This window comes from Rhizopus delemar, genomic scaffold (genome assembly GCF_000149305.1).
Source record: "Rhizopus delemar RA 99-880 supercont3.16 genomic scaffold, whole genome shotgun sequence".
Taxonomy (NCBI): domain Eukaryota; kingdom Fungi; phylum Mucoromycota; class Mucoromycetes; order Mucorales; family Rhizopodaceae; genus Rhizopus; species Rhizopus delemar.
In genome coordinates this window covers 522,062-542,990 of record NW_027137842.1, presented here as the reverse complement: position 1 = coordinate 542,990, position 20,929 = coordinate 522,062, and the positions used below count along the sequence as shown (strand labels likewise).

At 36.5% G+C, this 20,929-nt stretch overlaps 6 protein-coding genes across 6 annotated transcripts; 2 read left to right on the top strand and 4 right to left on the bottom strand.

Moving 5' to 3' along the window:
- Nucleotides 1-903: 903 nt before the first annotated feature.
- On the top strand, nucleotides 904-6,419 carry RO3G_15485 (uncharacterized protein; the record flags this gene model as incomplete). The annotated part of the gene is made up of 4 exons (XM_067670069.1): nucleotides 904-1,208; nucleotides 1,260-3,111; nucleotides 3,173-4,474; nucleotides 4,668-6,419. 4 exons carry the CDS (start codon nucleotides 904-906, stop codon nucleotides 6,417-6,419), a joined length of 5,211 nt encoding a protein of 1,736 aa, XP_067526170.1.
- A 274-nt stretch (nucleotides 6,420-6,693) lies between these two features.
- Nucleotides 6,694-9,191, bottom strand: RO3G_15484 (uncharacterized protein; the record flags this gene model as incomplete). Its single annotated transcript, XM_067670068.1, has 8 exons — nucleotides 6,694-6,704; nucleotides 6,779-7,091; nucleotides 7,150-7,254; nucleotides 7,325-7,570; nucleotides 7,633-8,161; nucleotides 8,218-8,790; nucleotides 8,854-8,878; nucleotides 9,029-9,191. 8 exons carry the CDS (start codon nucleotides 9,189-9,191, stop codon nucleotides 6,694-6,696), a joined length of 1,965 nt encoding a protein of 654 aa, XP_067526169.1.
- Nucleotides 9,192-10,576: 1,385 nt separating this feature from the next.
- RO3G_15483 (uncharacterized protein) lies at nucleotides 10,577-11,585 on the bottom strand (the record flags this gene model as incomplete). Its single annotated transcript, XM_067670067.1, has 3 exons — nucleotides 10,577-10,941; nucleotides 10,999-11,351; nucleotides 11,434-11,585. The coding sequence occupies 3 exons, from the start codon at nucleotides 11,583-11,585 to the stop codon at nucleotides 10,577-10,579; spliced, it is 870 nt and encodes a 289-aa protein (XP_067526168.1).
- A 3,774-nt stretch (nucleotides 11,586-15,359) lies between these two features.
- Nucleotides 15,360-16,568, top strand: RO3G_15482 (uncharacterized protein; the record flags this gene model as incomplete). The annotated part of the gene is made up of 7 exons (XM_067670066.1): nucleotides 15,360-15,362; nucleotides 15,402-15,622; nucleotides 15,680-15,731; nucleotides 15,841-15,885; nucleotides 15,933-16,047; nucleotides 16,112-16,276; nucleotides 16,327-16,568. 7 exons carry the CDS (start codon nucleotides 15,360-15,362, stop codon nucleotides 16,566-16,568), a joined length of 843 nt encoding a protein of 280 aa, XP_067526167.1.
- A 569-nt stretch (nucleotides 16,569-17,137) lies between these two features.
- Nucleotides 17,138-17,854, bottom strand: RO3G_15481 (uncharacterized protein; the record flags this gene model as incomplete). The annotated part of the gene is made up of 1 exon (XM_067670065.1): nucleotides 17,138-17,854. The coding sequence occupies one exon, from the start codon at nucleotides 17,852-17,854 to the stop codon at nucleotides 17,138-17,140; it is 717 nt and encodes a 238-aa protein (XP_067526166.1).
- Nucleotides 17,855-19,937: 2,083 nt separating this feature from the next.
- Nucleotides 19,938-20,471, bottom strand: RO3G_15480 (uncharacterized protein; the record flags this gene model as incomplete). Its single annotated transcript, XM_067670064.1, has 1 exon — nucleotides 19,938-20,471. One exon carries the CDS (start codon nucleotides 20,469-20,471, stop codon nucleotides 19,938-19,940), a length of 534 nt encoding a protein of 177 aa, XP_067526165.1.
- Nucleotides 20,472-20,929: the final 458 nt, after the last annotated feature.

The window sequence follows — 20,929 nt, the reverse complement described above, 5'->3', positions numbered from 1 at the left end:
GTTTCTCAGATTCTAAACTTTAAAGAGACTTTATAGATCCTCCTCCTTTCCTCTGTACTCCTTATTTACTTTTACTATTCATTCGCGTATATATTATCTTGTCTTTTCTTTGTAGTATTTAAGACTGTATAATAAGTGCTGTCCAGTAAAGTAATTTGGATCCCTCACTTTGCCGGTATCACAATTACGTAAAATGCGTAGAGTCGGGCAACTAATTTTTATTGTTGACAACTTCATTTGAAAATTGAACGTTGTACAAGTATTTAATTTAAACGCCTTACTGATATCAGCTCAATTATTCTTTTAATAACAAACACAATTGGTTAATAGACATAAAGAATAACAAAGAAAAGGGATCTATAAAATGTAGCCATTCTTTTTTGGTTGTTAAATTGATGTCATCCTTACTAGTCACTCTCCGAAAAGTGTATACTTTGCTTAAACGTCTGTTCTCTTCTTTTATGTAGTCATCTCACTTTAACAGAAGCAAAAGCAAAAACTTGGAACATTTTTAAGGCTTTTTTTTTTTTTAAAAAAAAATAGGTAAATGACTTTTAATTGGTCAATGTAGTTTTAATAAAAACAAATACAATGTTTCAGGGGATAAAAAGGTACACTTAAATAGTGTTGTTATATAAAACAGATGAGACTAGCTATTAAGAAACTCGCGAAAAAAAAAAGTATTAAAACGAGGACACAAAAATCATGCCAAAACCCACTAGTTCCTTTGGCCTGTTACTCAAAAAAAAAAAAAGACTTTTCTGGTCCGCTGTAGCTCCCCCAAATCGAATTTTCTCTCTTTCTCCCTCTTTTTTTTTCATTATCTCTCTCTCTCTCTCTCTCTCTTTCTCTCTCTCTTTTTTCAACTCTCTTTTCTAGCTTGACTTTGTTGCAAGGTTTGTCATGGCAACCAAATCAAAAAGTCAGTTTGATCTATGTGATCAGGAACAACAATCTGAAGATGCTTTGACGCAATGTTTAAAGTCAAACTTTGCAAACAATGTGCTTTATTCAAAGATCAGTGACTCTGCCCTAGTAGCCGTGAACCCTTACAAGTCAGTACCTCAGCAAAGCCTTCCTTATGTAACTGAATATAAAGACACCAGTACTGATTCCTTGGAACCTTTACCAACACATATCTACAAGTTAACCAATCAAGCCTATTTACACATGAGAAGAACCGGAATCGATCAGTCTATTATACTAAAGTAATAAGAATGCATGTAAAATGGTATGAATATTGACGGATCTATTTATAGTGGAGAAACCGGAAGTGGAAAAACTGAAAATTTTAGATTAATACTTGAACACCTCGTTCACTTGTCTTCACAAAAAAAGGAAACAAAACTTCAATCGCAAATCAACAGTGCTCAACTTGTTCTAGAATCATTTGGTAATGCACGTACAACTTTAAATGATAACGCCTCTCGATTTGGAAAGTACGTTGAATTGCAATTTAACGAGCGAGGTCGGATGACGGGTGCCAAACTCCTGAATTATTTATTAGACAAATCTCGACTGACCCAGTGTCCAAGCCACGAACAGACTTTTCATGTATTTTATCAGATCTTTGCTGGAGCGACCGCTGAAGAAAAAACAATCCTTCAGCTCAATGACGATTTAACTTATCGATATATACCCAGACGTATGGCTGCTTCTGGAAAGGAGGGCCAGCACTTTAAGGAGTTGAAGCAGGCAATGAAAACATTAGGCATCAGCAAAAAATATCAGGCACGTCTTTGGCAATTTGTGGCATGTTTATTACATTTAGGACAATTGGAATTCACGGATGATCCTACTGTGCAAGAGGCTGCTTTTGTAAAGAATACGGACGTGTTGGATATTTGTGCAGACTTTCTGGGTGTCGATCCTCGAGCTCTGGAAAATCTGATGACCTATAAAACATTGATGATCAAAAAGGATGTCACCACCATCATTTTAGACTCCTTTGGCGCATCACAGCAAAGGGATAGCATCGTTCGAGACCTGTACTCACTCTTATTCTCTTGGCTTGTCGAATACTTGAATACCAAGCTTTGCACTGATAAAGCTCACAGCTTTATTGGCGTTTTGGATTTCCCGGGACCTCGTTTACAAAACAATCAATCTCACAATAACTTTAATTCATTCTGTGTCAATTTGGCTAATGAACGTCTTCAACACTTTTGTCAACGTACCATATTTGAAGCCGATACAGAAGAGTACAGAATGGAAGGGCTACCCGTGGCTGACGTTCCTTATTTTAATAATCAAGCCTGCGTCGAATTGCTTGCTCGACCCAAACATGGTCTTGCCGATCTAGCTAACCGTTCTGCCAAATCTTCAAATACTGATCTACAAATGCTTGATAGCTTTGTCAAATACAACAACACCCACAGCTCATTCTCACTCAAATCCTCCGAAACCGGTCAACGTCTGTTTTCTGTGCAGCATTTCGCCGGTCAGGTAACTTACAGCCCCGATAACTTTGTGGAATCCAACAAGGACATTTTAAATGCAGAACTTGTACAGCTCATCCGGGGCAGTGAACACACACCAGCCTCGTTCAACGCCTTTGTTGTAGAATTGTTTGCAGATAAAAGTATCAGTACTGAACACCATCCAAAGCAAGCGGATGCCATCTTGAACGCTCAGCAGCCTAGTGGGCCACTTCGTGGACCATCCATGCGTCGCTCAAAATCTACCAAACGCAACCGAACGTCTGCTGCAGCATTAGAACCAACTGCTATTCCTGAAGAAGGGCCGATCTATGCCAAAAAGAATGTATCGATGCTCCTTTCTCAATTGAATAAATCGCTGGATGATCTATTTGCCACATTGGAAGAAACAGTGCCTTGGTTTGTGTTTTGCATCAGACCGAATAGTCATGCAGCACCCAACCAGTTTGACAGTCAAAAAGTAAGGGCGCAGATCAGAGCCTGGGGGATACCTCAGATGTGTGAAAAGCTCAAGACGAGCTATACAACCTCTTATTTTCACGATGAATTCATGGAACGGTATGCGAGCCTACTGGAAGGTATGGATCAGTCTGCAAGTCCTAAAGACCAATGCCAAGCAGCCATTGCACTTTTTGGTTGGAGTTCATCGCAGGCCCACTTGGGAGCAACCAAGGTACATATATATAAAAAAAGACATATTCATAAGGAGCAAAATGTATTCATCCTTATAAAAGATATTTTTGGAAGAAGCTGCCTGGATAATATTAGAAAACAAATTGAGAAGTGCGGAAAAGGAAGAACAGAAAAGACAAAAAGACGAGAATCGATATACAGAGAACATGGCCAGTTTAGCAGCACCCATGCTCAATGTGGAAAGAAACCAAAGCTTTGATAACCTATCCCATGTATCCTTTGGCTCCAATTCAGAATTTTTATTAGCTGGAAATAATGATTATGGTTACCGCCATGGTGCGGCAACAGCGGCGGCGGCGGCAGCCGGTTTACAGCCACCTCGTGGTCCTGGATCTGCTTACACGGACGATAATCGCTCATTTTTATCTGACAATGACGAATTGTATCATTTACAGCACCAGAGCTTCCTCGAGAGTGAATCACAATATGGATCTGAGTTCCACAGTCAAATGAACCCTGAGATGAAGCAAATGCTGCCCACGGCTGTCGTAGAGGAAGAAGCTCCCGAAGAGGAAGAACAAGTATCACGCGTTCGACGACACTGGCTCAACTTTGTTTGGTTCATGACTTGGTGGATACCAACCTTATTTTTAGTCAAATGTGGCAAGATGAAACGACCTGATATTCAAATAGCATGGAGAGAAAAGATGACACTTTGTCTAATCATTTTCTTGACATCCGGATTTATCATTTGGTTCTTGGTCTTTTTTGGTAGCTTGGTTTGCCCTCATCAAGATGTCTTTTCCACATCTGAATTACAAAGCCACGCGGATAAAGATAATGCGTTTGTAGCAATCCGTGGTGAAGTCTTTGACCTTACAAAGTTTGCCCCTCATCATTGGGCAAGTCAGGTGATACCACAGAGTGTAGTCTTGACATACGGAGGTAAAGACGCCTCGAGTTTGTTCCCTGTCCAAGTGTCTGCCTTATGTCAAGGAGTGACAGGCCAAGTGAATCCTTATGTCACACTTGATTTCAATGTGAATCTGACGGATAGCAATGCAAAATACCACGATTTTTTGCCTAGCACAGACGATCCCAGGCCCAATTGGTACTTTGAAAAGATGATGTATCTTCGAAAGAATTATAAGCTAGGCAATATGGGATACACACCAAAGGATATCAAAAAACAGGCAGAAAATGCGGTCGATGTGTCTGGCATCACCACTCCTCGTACATGGGCTATTATAAACAACAACATTTATGACTTGACACTTTATATCCTGGGTGGTCGTCGATTTGATTTACCTGCTGGACAAAGTCAGCCCGACAGTTCTGAACTCAACTTTTTGGATAATTCTGTAGTGACCTTGTTTACTCAAAAGGCAGGTCAGGACCCTTACGTAATGACTGGAATGCTCTTTCCTTGGGACAGGAAGTCAAAGTATCTGACAAGAGGGTCTTGTCTTAATAAATCTGTATTATGTGGGCACCGGCCCACCCACGTAATTCAGTTCGTTGTTTGTTTGCCGAATACGTACTGGCCCATTGACTACCGCCTACCCTTGTTTGGGAATTGGTCTTCTAAGGTTCTAGGCAACCACTTCCTGTGTGTCACCTGACCGTGATCCAGAAAAGCATGAAAAGTTTGTCATTTGTCAAATCTCATGTTATACTGAAAGTGAAGATGAATTAAGAAAGACGATTGACTCGATTGCTTCACTTCAATATGATGATAAGCGCAAGTTGCTCTTTATTATCTGCGACGGTATGATTGTCGGAGGCGGCAACGATCGACCCACGCCTCGTATTGTGCTCGACATTCTGGGAGTTGAGCCTCATGTGGATCCTGAAGCGCTTTCGTTCTTTTCTGTTGGTGAAGGACAAAAACAACATAATATGGGCAAGATTTATTCTGGTCTATATGAAACACATGGTCATGTCGTTCCTTATATTGTAGTAGTAAAAGTGGGTAAACCAAGTGAGCGACAGAAGCCTGGTAACCGTGGTAAACGAGACAGTCAACTGGTCTTGATGCAGTTCTTGAACAAGGTTCATTTCAATTCACCCATGACGCCTATGGAACTGGAGCTATATCACCAAATCAAGAATGTGATTGGTGTCAACCCTGGATTTTATGAATATGTGATGATGGTTGATGCAGATACAGAGGTTATGCCGGACGGTCTCAATCGATTGGTATCTGTATTTACTCATGACGCTAAAATCATCGGTCTCTGTGGCGAGACGGTGCTTTCGAACGAAAAGGACAGTTGGGTGACGATGATTCAAGTTTATGAATATTATATTTCACATTATCTAATCAAGGCATTTGAATCCTTGTTTGGTTCAGTGACTTGTTTACCTGGCTGTTTCTGTATGTATCGTATACGTTCACCGCAGAAAAATCAACCTCTTTTAATATCCAACCAGATCATTGAAGATTATGCCATCAATAAAGTCGACACATTGCACAAAAAGAACTTGCTTCATTTAGGCGAAGATCGTTATCTGACAACGCTTATTCTCAAGCACTTTCCTACCTACAAGACCAAATTTGTCTCTGATGCTCAATGTGCCACGAATGCGCCTGATCGATGGAGTGTCTTGCTTTCACAACGTCGTCGTTGGATCAACTCGACCATTCATAATCTGGGTGAGCTCGTCTTCTTGCCTCAATTGTGTGGTTTCTGTTGTTTCTCTATGCGATTTGTTGTCATGCTCGATTTGCTGAGTACCTTGGTTCAACCTGCCATTGTCGGGTACCTGATCTATCTCATCTATTCCTTGGTCAAATCGACCTCTGGTGTGCCTGTGATGTCGATCATTACAATCGCCGGTGTGTACGGTCTCCAGGCTCTTATCTTCTTGCTTCGTCGAAAATGGGAGCATATTGCATGGATGATTGTATCCATTTTTGCCATTCCTGTCTTTTCATTTGCTATTCCCATTTATTCTTATTGGCACTTTGATGATTTCTCCTGGGGTAACACGCGTGTAGTCATGGGTGACAAGGGCAAAAAGTTAGTCATGGCAGACGAAGGTAAATTTGATCGCAAGTCGATACCACTGATGACGTGGGATGAATATGAGCGAAGCATGTATGAAGACATGAATAACGGCACCTATTTTGACGATACGGCTTCCGTTGGTTCTCACCGCTCTGGATATAGTCAAAGCTCTTATTACAGTCAACAAAGTAAATATTCAAATCCATTCCAGCCTTCTCGAGTGGCTTCACCAGCATTTAACTCGGTGCCATCTTATAATACACCATCCATGACGAATTCTCCTTCCATGGGATATGTGCCACAGGGGTACCACCGTTCACAATCACCATTTCATTAGAATAATTTTCTTGTCTCAAAAAATAGCATTAAAATGTTTATATACACACTTTTCCCATTATTTTCTTATTCACTGTTGTTATTTTTAAGAACAAGATTTTATTAATTCTATGCATTATTTATACTTTATACAATTTCAAAATTAAATACTATTGTACATTCATGCGTATGCCTCGCCATTCTACCAGATCTGACACTTGTGAGGAGGATTCATGGGTTGATTAGCATGACACTGGAACGCCTCGGCAAACTCAGCGCTATTTTGAACAACAGCATTAACCCGAGGCTTTTTAGGTGTATGGACATCTGAAAGCAATGCTGAGAAATTCTCAAGACGGTCCCTTCCACAATAAACTCTACCAAAATTGATAAAGAAAAGCTGTTGAGGAGAAAATGTTTCAAGGCCAGGCAAGAGCATGTGTTTGTCTGTGTTCTTGGAGAACAAGGCTTCGTAAGCAGCAGCAATACCACCATTGTCCGCCAAGTTTTCGCCAAGAGTCAACTGTCCATCCACAAAGTGCTGTGTACGATTAGGGCCTTCAATTGAAAAGTTACCGTATTGATTCACAAAACACTGTGCTCTGTCTTCAAATTCATTGGAGCTTGCGTTTGTCCACCATGATTGGTAGAGGCCATGACCATCGTAAAGGCGACCAGTGTCATCAAAAGCATGCTATACATATCAGATTAGATTAACAGAAAAAAAAAAGTCTCTCTTGTCGTTTCCTTACTGTGATTTCATGACCAATAATTGAGCCTAAAGCACCATAGTTAAGATAGTCAGGTAACTCTATATGATAGAAAGGTTCTCGGAGAATACTAGCAAGGATAGCAACCTATTTAAATAAAATAAAAAAAAAAAAGATGGTATTAGATGACTTTCATAGAAAATAGCACATGCTCTACCTCATTAAATGCCGGACTATAGTAAGCATTGACTTCGTAAGGTTTTAATTTTATGCGTTCTTCGGTTGCATGTTTTCCCAAGTTAACCCATTCTTTCTTCAAGGTTGATTCGTATGCAGACAATGTATTGCTAAAGAAGTCTTTGCTATCCACCTGAATATCAGCATAGTAAACTTCAAGAGAACTAGGAGAGCGAGTATCTGGGTCTATGATGCCATAGACCTCTTCATGAGTAATCATTTTCAACTATAAAAATAAATTAGTCATTCATTCCTACCCTTTCCATCCAAAAAGTACGGGTGCATTACCTTTTCCATAGCTCGAGTGCGCGTTTCATCATCCAACCATGTATTTCTTTCCAAACGCCCAGCCCAAACCGACAGCATGTTCTCAACAAATTTGGAGACCCGCTGGCGCTGAGGCTCACCACCAGAAGAAGTCATTGCAAAATAACGGCCAAGGAGCTGGGTAAAATTGATGCTTATATCCTCAACACAAGCCTGTTTCCGGGATGCGAAAATGATGGATCCGCCTGTGAGTTTATCGATCGTCTTTGAATAGATGTCTTTGGTGGTCTTGTCAAGATATTCTACGTTAGTCATGATGAATTGGATGATAAAGTATTCATGAATTGCTTGGATAGATACACCGTCTGCTGGATTAGAAAGCAACCAATCATTCAATCGAGTCATATATTTAGGAGAACTCAAGATGACATGATCAGGCAAGGCGACATGACTTGGTACAAATTGATTGAAGATACGGGTCCAGTTAGCAAAAGGGTAATTCTGGTTGAGCTCAGTTAGAGTGATCTCCGCAGCTTCTTCATAATCATCGCTAAATAGAAACCATGTTTAATCTTTCTTATACTTTCATACTTCCTTTGCACTTACTCATAAGTTGTCATGTTGGCAAGATGAGATTCAAAGTTTACAAATCTATCAACCATAGACTCGACCGCTTCAGGACCCAAAGGAGATAGATTACTTTCGTTCATCTTTTGCAAACGCATATTGGTATCAGTGCCATTGGGCTGGCCTAGAACGTATGTCAGAAGCGAGATTAATCCGTTACGATACTGATCAATGACATCTGGCTTTGTATAATCTTCTTTATCAGACAGAGTTAAAGCAGGTTGACCAAAGAAAATGGTATATTGATTACTACGATTTCGGTTAAGAGAGACCTCCATTAACACAAGATTATCAGAGCCTTGTATCATTAATTCAGTCATTCCATCTGCTAATGTATTGGCATCCTCAAGTCTGAAAAGGCTCTGATTGGCCTTTGAGGAGTAATCAAAAAGGTTGAGCACTTTTGATAGGTGAGAGTAAATAGGTGTAGGTCCGAGAGCATCGATTGCTGTTTCATTTGTACATGAATCATAGTACGCTTTCATTTTGTTAAAATTAGCACGGTCTTGATCTATCTGGGTGCTGTTGAGGAGGCCAGTGTCATTTTTAATACTAGCCAACAAATCATCATAACTGCCATCAAGTATGTTCTGAAGTTTATACGAAATTACATACCGCAAATCAGAAAAGGTGCCGATATCTAAAAAGAAGGTTTAATATATTATGATTTAAAAACCAAACCACATCACCCACCTGTTCGATTAACCGGAATAGAATTGTCCTCTATCCACTGACCGCCTAAAAGGAGTGTTTGTTATTTTTACTTGAAAATGATCTTAGACTGACATACATGTGTACTGGTAAAAATCATCACAAGGATCCACGTTAAGATTCAAAGAGTTTAAAATAGAGGTTGCAGTAGTTTGACAAACTTGAGAATTGCAAACATTAGCTGTGCTGCTTGCGATTTGGGTTGGATAGGCTGCTAAAAATTCAAGAACACCACCTGGCATTTTGATACAAAATAATAATAAAAATTAAAGTCTAGAGACAATGATAAAAGAGAATGTACAAAAGAAACAGTGGGTTTATAAAGAAAGCTTGAAAGAGGCTGAGTCTGTAGTCATCTTTCAGAAGCTGGAGTTATTTTCAAGTTCATTATTAAAGCCAAAGTCATAGGATTTTTTAAATACAAGCCCCGTGGTGAGTAAAGGGCGATTGAGCACTTTTTTTTTTGAAGGGGAGAAGATGGATCTGGTTAAAAAAGTAGACTGAAGCTTAAAATACATATGATGATGAAAATGGTAATACTTGATTCAGAAAAAAAAAATAAACTTTTTTAGAGGGGATGTAGTGATCTCGGACAATTGAACTATTTAGTTAATTTGTACAAGCAACGTACTATATTCATCCTATGTCCGTGCACTAATCATCTTTTGCCCGAAACCTAGAGGCTTTTGCCTTTTCAACAATAAAAGATGGTATAAAACACTTTAGTTGACTAAACAACTTGATATGACTCATCAAATCATTTCGCTATGCCTTATTACAAGAAAAAGAGCACACTGCTATTGCTATATATTAAATGGGAATGACCAAAAGTTTTGTATGTGTACAACTGCGCATTCATAGCCCTACCATTCTTTGCGAGTGTCAGCCCTATTTACTTTTTTAGAGCGCAGCTTTCTGAGCCACTGTAGTGTGTGGCGTATAATGTTGTACAGATCATTGCGCGCAGATAATTGTTTTCTGAGTGACATTTAGAATGCTTTGGACTCGCAGTGGAGCGTGGATCAAAGATTATTTTTGCAGCATCGTACAGAGGGTATCACTCCCTTTTAAAAGCACTACTTCCTAATCATAAAAATGCTTGATTAACAAAATGATGAAGCTTTTAATTTTAGATTGCTAATTTCTAGTCACAAAAAAAAAAGAGTTGTTCAAACTTGGAGATAAAGCATAGAATGATTAGGTTGTATAGCTCGAGTTATTTAAAACAGGTTTTTAATTTAATAATTATAATTTGTAAATATCATACACTTGTTCCTTAAATAGATTTTTGTTGTATTAAAGAATGTTACTTTATATTGCAAAGATGAATATGATTTAAAGAAGCTTCTTTTTTAATTTCAAATTTTAAACAAATTAAATTTCTTTAAATTGTCAATGTGCATTTTTCTTTCATTTTGATTGGCTGTTAGATCAATTGACATGATTTCCAAATTTAGTCACAACGATTCAGGGAGGAGAGAAAGCCAACGTAATTTTTTTATTATACAAACATAATATGGTATTCATATGTATACATAATATAGAACAAAAAAAAAAGGTAATCATGAATATAAAAGAAACATAATGTAAATAAGAGTAAAGCATGCGATATGTAAAATGTTTACAGTCATTGATGTGATAAAGAATCTAAAGGATTCATAAAAGTATTGTGTGAATTGGATTGTCTTGGTGTATGTGGTGAATTTGTAGGAGAATATAAAGAGTTGGTAGCATCAAATTCATCATCAGACAAAAGCATACCTGGACTTGGACTTGAACTAGGTGACAGTGGATGACCAAAGTGACCCAAGGATCTTGTTGAGCCAAATGAAAAATTCTGTGTTTGGAGTGATAGAGAAGAACGATGAGCCAAATTATTTAATAGATGAGGTTGTGTTGTAGAAGGATCATGAGAAGTAATAAAAATAGATGGTGTTTGCTTTTTACTGTTCGTTTCATATTGTTCTAAATTTAGTTCAGGTGGTAACTGACCTATAAAAGAAGCAATCAGATAAATCACACACCAACCGCACACCCTCTGAAGGTTACCTCCATTTTGCTGAGAAATGTAATCAACCATTGATTTTATTGTCTGTGCTTGTTGTTCTTGTACACTTTTCATTTCTTGCATATCTTTCATTACTTGTGAAAGGTTTTGGTATAAATTTTGCATTTGCTGAATCAAGTCGGTCTGAGATGCCCGCATCAAGGCCATATGACTTTGAACATCACCACCACCTTCACGTTTCGTCGTGTTTTCAACTTCAATCGCTTTACGTTTAATATCATCTAATAAATCAATACGATTTCTCAAGAATTTCTTATGTGAAAACTCCCATATTTGATTCTCTGCCAAAGTACGATGGCCTCTGGGTGACTTGTTGACCTTATGAAAGCCATACCTAAATCAGAGAAAAAGAAGGTTTTGTGAGACTGACTGACATTAAAATCCGAGAAATAATAATTTTTTTTTGTCATGGTTACATGTTCAGTTGTCTAACAAAGCTTGAAAAATTGTTGTGTTTAAAATGCTTTGGTAAGACATCTTTGGAAAATTCCATGAGGTTACAAACAATGAAAGAAGAACCAGAATAAGACCAAGATATCAAATGCTGATAATAAGGATCAATGACCATACTGTCAAGTATATAAAAAAAATAAAGATTAAATAGTCTATAAACAAAATCGACTTTTTTTCTTTTACTTGTATAATTTATGAACAAATGTGTTCAAATGAGCTGGTTTGTCTGTTGAATTTGGAGGTGGAGGAAGGAGTGAATGATGAGAAGTATAAAATTGAGAAGGAGACTGAGTATGCGATTTTGAAGTAAAGTGTGTGCCTGTATCGTGATACTCTAAAGAACTTGTTCTACGATGCATAATGAACTAAAAAGAAAGAAAGAAAAAGGGCAATGTTCCCGTTCAGACGGGTTACCCACTCCCAGGTTTTTATAACTTTTTTTCCAATAGATTTTTCTTTTATTCGCGGTATTTTAAAATACTTTTTACCTGATTGGCCAAGGCTTTTGTGAACCCATTATCAATGTTATAAGTAAATGCCCTAGTAACAATAGTTTTCAACACATGTCATTCTACACACTTTTTTTTTTTTTTTTCAAAATCAAAAGTCGTACCCCGCTAATTTTGACGTCACGAAAGCTTTAGATGAACAGTCGTATTGTACAAAGCTTGGGTGCGTAATAACATTGAAAACGTCGCATATCCAGGAAAGGGATCTCGAACAAGAAAGCTTGACAAATCCATTTCTATTCAAACATGCCAGCTTTTAAACCCCTTGACTCTTCTTCATCTTTACGCATTTTACATTCAGAAACGAGCAGCCCATCTTTTTTCAAAAAGATGAACAGGGGCATGCAGTTGAGGAGCGTAGCTGTCCTAAACCCATGAACCATGCTGTTGATCAGAAAACGCACGCTCATCAAACCGTTAGTTCTAAAGGAAATATGGAGATCGCTTCTGTGTGACCTGTTGGTTCATTTCATTATCACTAGAATCATTCCGCCTTCAATTTGACTCACTTCATTTTTATTTGATTTTCATTGATTTACACAATAAAATGAATATACAAATGGGTATGGATAAATATACATCAATATGGTTCGTTCATGCACCGTAGAACTGAGGGTGCCTCAGGTTTTATTCACTTTCTTTCGTTCCTTCTCAATTCAATTTTAATATCTAGCGTCCACAGCTTCATCTCTACTTTATGACCAACAATAGAATGAGCCAAAGTGTTGAGCGAACAACATGAAAGAAATATCAAGAAGCAACAATACTCGAATGATAATTTATATGTAATTGCTGATCAATGGGTCTGTGCAAAACACCTACGATTTCTATGCGTCGCGCACCATAGTCTAATGAAATGAGAGCGCTAAGAAGTTTATAAAAAGATTTGTGGAATATTCTTCTCCCCTTCTTACTAAACGTCGTCAGTGTGTCTACACTTGATGTCAGCATTTAGTTTTTTTTTTTTTTTTTTTTTTTTTTTTTTTTTTTTTTTTTTTTTTTTTTTTTTTTTTTTTTTTAACTAAACATTAGACAGTATCACAAGCAATTTGGAGCATATTCGGTGGCGGGAACATACAAAGCCATAACAATCAATGTTCCTTTTCTTAAATCCTGTCAGTCAATTTAAGGGCTGAGAACGGCCACTACGGCCTTCAAACAGCAGTGGAAAAGCATTCCAAATGATTTTGAATGGATTGAGCAGTAAGTCTGCTGAGATACGCAGTAAGGGAGATGCACCTATTCTGCATCTTTCTTTTAATACAGCTCACCAAATTTTGACTTACAAACAGTATCTACGGAATTTTGCTGAGCACTGGATAGCAGTATAGACAATCTAGGGCAGATTAGCACCAGTTCTCTTTCTCTTGGATGCTAACAGCCATCTATAGACTTAAAAGCGCTATCTACAGACTTCTATGAAGCGTTGGATAGCAATACAAGCGAACTGAGGTAGATGATAGGGGAGATACAAATGCACTTGGAATGACATAAGTTATTAAAACACTTGACAAAATCAAAGTGCCAATTTTAGGTTGTAATGACTTTGAAAACTGAATAGCTAACTTTATCAAGTAATTAAGGTGATTTAAATCCAAATGTAAGGCGTTATAACCAATGCTGCCAATATCCAAATCTACTTTAGTATCAGTGGTTGAAGAGAAAAAAAAAAAGCTCCCTAATTACTTTGTCAAGACCAAATCAAATGAGTTTTTTTTGTAGGAAGGTGCCTTAGTTTTCCGTACATTGGTTTGGATGTCCTAGCTAAATTAAATCTAGCTTTTTAATTCAAATTTAAGCAGGCATTCATTTAAATGTTGTTAGGCAAACCTCTTGTAAGTATCTGTTTGAATATATGAAAGTGAAAGGAAACAGATAGAACCAAAGCCAACCTTTCAAACATCTTATATAAATATACGCATCATGAAACACTTTGTTATACACATATCAATTATTTCCTGCTATTCATTTATCTTTTATATATTTTCAATCCTTTTTCTTTTCTCTTCATTTGTTTACTTTGAATACCATCCAAAGATCATCATAGGCATATTCCTCTGCATTTTCAACAAATATTTAACTACAAAATACATTATTTAATTCAACAGACATTGGTAGATATAAATGATGCTTTCAGGCTTGGCAGGAAGATTGGATTAACTGCGCTATCGATGAGTCGTAACAATTTGTTTATTCATGCATAAGCATCCTCTGTTCAAGTACCTCTAATGATAACATCACCCATGTCCCGTCTCAAAGTCTCGTGGAATGTTTGAGACAGGAGTATACGAAGCAGAATAAAATAGCTATTGTCCTATAGTGTCGTCCTAAAGGTTGAAGCTTTCCGTAATTACGGATGATTGTAAAACTAGATGCTTTCTAATATTCTACTTCTACGCTGTACACCTGGCTTAAGCTAAATAAAAATCTACATCTTCTGCTTATATGTTAAGTTGTATATTAATAAAATAGCTACTTTTTTTTTAAAAAAAAAAAAATAGTGACAATATTTAAGATTTTAAACTTGTTATTTACCACGGTAATAAAAGTAATAGATATATAAAATGACTATAGTCCACCTTTTTTTTTTTGAGAGCATAAAGAATCTTAAATTGGAATATAGAGAGAGTTTGCTGTTTTTGTAAAGTCTTATAGGATAAGAGTTATTTCTCATGATGTGCTAAAAAATTCAGAATACGCCAAAGTGTTTATCGAAATGCGCTAAAAATTCTTTTATGCCAATTTAGTGAAAACAGGTACATACATTTGAAAGATATGGCCCTAAGCACGATGCTTCTTTCGATTGCTCTAAAAGTATATTACTTTTCATTGATTTACTTCAGCCAGCAAGCTTATAGCACCATTTGTTTATACAAAAGAAGAAAGATGTCTAAAGTAAGATTGAATTTGTGTATTTCCTGCTAAAGTTGTTGTATACAATATGAGTCAGTATCCATAGTTACATAAAAGTAAACTCGGCACACATACAGTGATGACTTGAACATATAAAATATAATTAAAAAATAATTAATCTACAATTGCTTTGTGTTCTTCTTAACAAGATAATATCTTTTTTTTTAAAAAAAAAATCTAATAAGTCATTATTGTTTAGAATGACAACATTAAATCAGCCAATAAATTGGTTTGCTTTTTAATTTTGCTGTTTTTTTTTTTATCTCTCCTTCAATGTGCCGTTTCTTGTTATACAAAGGAAAGCAACCTATATTACTTGCTCACGTAATAATCTATAAAAACATGAAAATAATAAGCATCTTCCTTTAATTACATTGTATGCATGTAGTTAATCACTAGACCAAAGCATTCCATTGTTAATCAATCTTTTGATTCCAGATTACGAATTGATCAAGTACGTCCACTTAATGGTAAATACACAAAAAGCACATGCATTTTTTTTTATTAAGCTATTTAAAGGCGATGGGTTTGGTGTTGGTTGGTATGATAGCGAGCCAAGCGTTCAAGAACAAAATGCCGTGACGCCTTGTATTTTCACTTCAGTCACTCCAGCCTGGAATAATGTTAATTTGGTTCGACTTGCTGAAAAGATTAGAAGTCCCTTGATCTTTGCTCACGTACGTGCAAGTACTTCGGGTTCTGTATCAGAAAGTAACTGTCATCCTTGGTCGTAAGTTGTTGAATGAGAAACGTCTAGAAAAGAAAAATTAAATACAATAAAAAATAGATACGGTCGACTCATGTGGATGCATAATGGCGGTATTGCAGAATTTGAAAAGGTAGAAAGAAAAGAGTGAGAAAGAAAGAGATGCTTAATAAGTGAAAAAAATGTAGATTAAGCGTAAACTACAAAATTTTTTACCTGAAGAATTGTACTTGTTTGTACAGGGCAATACAGATTCAGAATGGGCATTTGCCTTATTTTTAAGCTTTGTAAGTTCTACAGACACATGCTTGTACAATCTAACGTTTATTTGAAGCTTCCAAATCCAAATGCTAATTGCTTTGAATATCAAGAACTAAAAGATGCTATGCTTAAAACAGTTGCACAATTGAATGAATGGGCAGAAGAATATGATATTACAGAGGTATATTGTACAGTAAAACGCATTACACAGCCATTAACATGCCAAGAAGCCATCTCTTTTGAATTTTGCAGTGACAGATGGTGAATCAGTTGTTTGTATTCGTTATACCAATAGCAAAACAGATGAAGCAGCCTCTCTTTATTTTTCTTCAGGCACTAGCTTTGAATGCTATCGTCCTGGCCACTATCGTATGGTAAAAGCAGACAGAAGAGAACATATTGTTGTTGTTGCGAGTGGTAAATAGAACAAGAATAAAATAAAGGTTAGAGACTGATCTGATACATAGAGCCATTGACCTTTGAAAAGGCAGATTGGCTTACAATCCCCACAAACAACATTTTGGTGATTACGCCTAAATTAAATGTACTTTTACAACCAATCAAAGACAAGTTTTATACACCCGAAAGAGGAATAGAAGTCAAATTTGGTGAAGAAGAAGTGGCTATCATTCCAGATCCAAAGGCTCAATTATTCAAAGTTCAAGCTGAAGAACAAATGCAGCATGAAACACCCACTTTGGTTGCTTAATTTACCCCTCATTGTATATATTTGACTAGGAAAGTGACCTGATGATTGGCATTCATTTTTTTTTTCTTTATAAATTTTTTTTTTCTGTCCTTCAAAAGTCTTGTTTGTACTTTAAGCTAGCTTTTATTTGTGTACAAGCTTGTATGACATCATACATGTACGAATACGTAAAGAAGATCATGCCGTACGGGAATGTGTTTAAAATATTCACAGACTAAGTGAGGCAATTACGAATCGGCCTTTATCTTTAAGATCTTTACCGAAAGTACTATTCATAACGCGTGCTTTTTTGGGGGAGGGTTCCTGATCTTTATCGATCATTAATTGAAACCCCTGAATTCATATGATTCCAGATCGAAAATGATATAATATTCCATATAGAAAAAAAAAAGATGTTTATAATTTATATGCAAAAAGGCTTCTTGAATAGTTGATTTTAAAGACAAGATCAAAGTTACTGATAAAAATAGTATTTTTTTATTTATTTTTTTTCTAAAATAAACATTTTGTTGAATATTTACAAGGAAGAGAGAAAAACAAATGGTATAAAATCAAGCGATTTTGTTTGTTTAGATTTCAATAGTGATAGCTTCAGGAGAGAGACCTTCATAAATAATACGGTAGACAGTGTTGAAAAGAGGGAAATCTTTTTGCATGTTTCTAGCAGACAAAAATTCGTTGACTTCTTGAGCAGTCAGAGTACCTTGAAGCTTTTGACCGTTCAAAAGTTCTTCTTCTAATTGTGAGATAGGCTTTCCAGTTTGAACAAAGGCTTCAGCCACCTTACGGTTACGGCCACCGTTACAAGTAGTGATCAAATCAGCCGCACCACAAGATTCAAAGAAAGTCTCGGTTTGAACCGCATCACCAAAGAAAGTTTGGCCAAATTTACGCATTTCCATGAGACCCAATCGAATGATAGCAGCCTTCGTGTTGCTTCCGTGGCCAAGACCATCTGAGAGACCAGCTCCGACAGCAACCACGTTCTTCAAGGCACCACAGAGTTGAACACCCACGGTATCTTGAATGACATTGATACGGAAATAAGGCGTATCAAACAGTTGCTTAAAGATCTTTCCATCTTCCATATCTTTACAACCAATAGTAGACTCACAGAACTTTTCCATAGCGACTTCATTCGCAATGTTGGCACCACTCAAGGCAGCACAAGGAATGTCCAAGATACGAGTGATTTCTTCAGAGAAAAGACGAGTGCCATCAGCAGTGATTTCGAGACCTTTGATAAGCGAGATAGCACGAGCATTAGGAGCCAAGTGACCCTTCATCTTTTCACAGATACCCAAAAGGAATTGATGAGGAACGACAAAGACGACAAGACTGGCATCCTTGCAGGATTCGATCAAGTCAGGGACAGCAACCACGTTCTCTGGGAGTTTAATACCTTTTAAATATTTCACATTTTCGTGTTCTTGGTTGATGATCTCTGTCAAGTTTCTTCCATCTACTTTTTCTTCAAAGACCCACTGACGAACAGTAGGTTCAAATTGATTGGCATGACGAACAGTATTGGAACCAACGATTTTAGCAATAGCAGATCCCCAATTACCAGAACCAATGATAGAGACTTTTTCAAGAGAAGGCATTTTAAGTAAATGTAAGTTTATAATAAATAATGAACAAAAGCAAAAATAGAAAATAGCTGAAAGTATTTATATGTTTGATTTCATTTCATTTTTGATTGTCCGTCAGCGGGGTAACTTGTGAGCTTATTGTCTCTTTATTGAAAGGAACATTATTTAATCAAGATAATCTTCCAAAAATAGTAAAAAAAAAAAATAAAGAGAGAGAGAATAGGGAGTCAAGATGAAATGAAGTTGTTTATCGATTTCTTCTCAAAGATTATGCTTTCATATGATTAAAGACAATAAAACCTTACTGTGTATATCTCAATGACGTTAAACTCTGATCGGTCACTCAATCAGTCTAAATTCTTATATTGACATCATATTTTCTTATCATCTCACAAATCGAGTATAATGCGAAACCTGAATTTAAATAATTGCCCATCCTCTCTCACTCTCTCTTTTCTCACTCACTTTTCTTGCCCCTGAACTGTCTTGTCTGCACAGACTGCTTTAAATTAGGTAATAGATGTTTACCTAATTTGGATGATTGAGGCACAATCTGTTCATCTTCCTATCTTTATGCAAAAAAAAGGTTTTGTTTTTGTTTGATAAACCCTTTTTAAAATACCGAATATATCATTTTCTATCTCTTTGTTTAATTCATAAACTGGGTCAAGAGGACTCGTTTGAAGTATAAAATACTACATTTTATCTCCGAAATAGTAAAAACGTGGTTTAACCATTGATGTGATATTCTGTGCTAAAAAAATTTACAGAAATCCTGAAAGGAAACGTTTTACGGTTCTTAATTGAGATGCCGATAATTATCAATGGATCGTATACATACTCACTCCTTTCCCTTTGCTCTGCTTTTTGTTTTCCTTTTTTTGGGATTCTTCATCCTCTCATCAAAACATATTTCAATCTCTTCTTAACTTGCCATAAGCATTACTGAAACCCTTTTCATCTACTTTTTTTTTCTTTGTTCCTAAATAGAAAGTTCAAAACTTTTCTGATATCTTTGGATTGTACGTCAACATCGTTCATCAAACTGGGCTTCAACCTTGGATTTTTTTAGCGGGGACATGTCTGAAACCAAAAAATATTCTTAAATGGGATAAATCATTCTCTTGGTCGAACCGATTACTACTACCTCCGATAAAAAAAAAACCATAATGGCTGGATCGGGGAACATGTTTCTTTTGGTGCCAAGATTTAGCTTTTTCTAAAATTTAAACAACAAACGCGTTTATTTTCATGAAAACTTAAAAAATAACGCTGTGAGAGTCTAGACAAAGAAAACAAGTTGGATACACTTTTTTCTTGTAGCTTTGAGTGCCCAAGTGAAGAGATGATGTCTCTGAGCTTTTTGTCTTTAGAGAGTCTTGTAGGATATAAACAAGTCATAAGAATGTGAGTTTCTAAATTCTAAAAGCATCTAATGTGTTTAGAATTAAAAATGTCTGTGCGATCAAGCGGCCGGCTTTACGATTAAATGTAAAGTGGTTGGGATCCAAGATGACTTTGGATAGAATGTTTGGATCAGTAACCAAATACTTGCGAAATCATCAGGTAGAATCGTTGGTCTTTAGTGTAAAATACACTTTGGCTCAAAGACAAGTAACATCATTCAAAATTGATGTTAGAATACACAAGCACAAAGTGCTGTCAAAGACAATCGTCACAAGATCAAGTGATACGCTTGATCCCTTGAAAGGCATTCGTGCTACCAATAAAGCTTAATAAAATACTGTGCTTTTATTACTATCATCAACGTATAAAGTTAAATATCGGCTGACATGAAAAAGTTTGTAGAAACAAGTTTGAGATCATTTTGTTGAGCGAAAGTATTGTAGTCAAAAAAGGTACGGTTTGTAGGTAAAGATTGAAATAATTTGTTAACTGAAGCTTGCTTGTAAAGTAAAAAGATATAACGATGGTAGCCACTGTTGACTGGAGGCTGAGGACCGATATAAGTCGATAGTTGACCAGCCACGGCAAGGTTACCCGAACTAGGAATGTTGACCACAGCCCAGTGGCGGAAGGGTCCATTCGAAGGGTCTTCTTTTGTAGGTACGTCAGGATCGATCAATAAAAGAGTATATTGGGAATGTCGATCAGAATTAGCAAAAGAAATTCGAGGTGCTTCGACACTTTCGGAAGGCGCAATAAAATTTCCAAGGTCAACCTTTTTATTAGGATACACAATACTTAACTTGACTGAAGGTGAGAATCCATTGGGAACGAATTCTGGCATGATCTCTGCTTTCTTCAATGCCCTTGAAAAGCTTGCATCACACGCAACAAAGACGGCCATGATGGAAAGAATGAGGAAAATTGTGATGCTTGTTGTCATTGGGACTCTTTTGTTGTACTGAAATTGAAGTATTTTTTTGTATTGTGATAACTGTGAAAGTAATCAGGAATAACCTTGACTAAAACAAAAAAAAAGTGAATGAAACTGAAAAAAAAAGGATCTATTAAAGTATTTTCATCTATGTATTCCATGAGCTTTATTCCTTTTTTAATACGACATCGTCCTTTAAAACCTTGTGTGCATAGATAGCGTTATTTACCATTAATTTTAATTATTTAAAAATGGTCGTCTTAATACACAAGTAATTAAATTCACTGCGCATAAAAAATACAATTATTGAAGTTCCATGCATGACATACTACGTACAAAGTGTACTGAATGTATTTTTATAAAATAAAAGAATAATATGTTATTTTTCGTAAGAATAAACAGACTATAAAATTCAACGAGACTTTAAA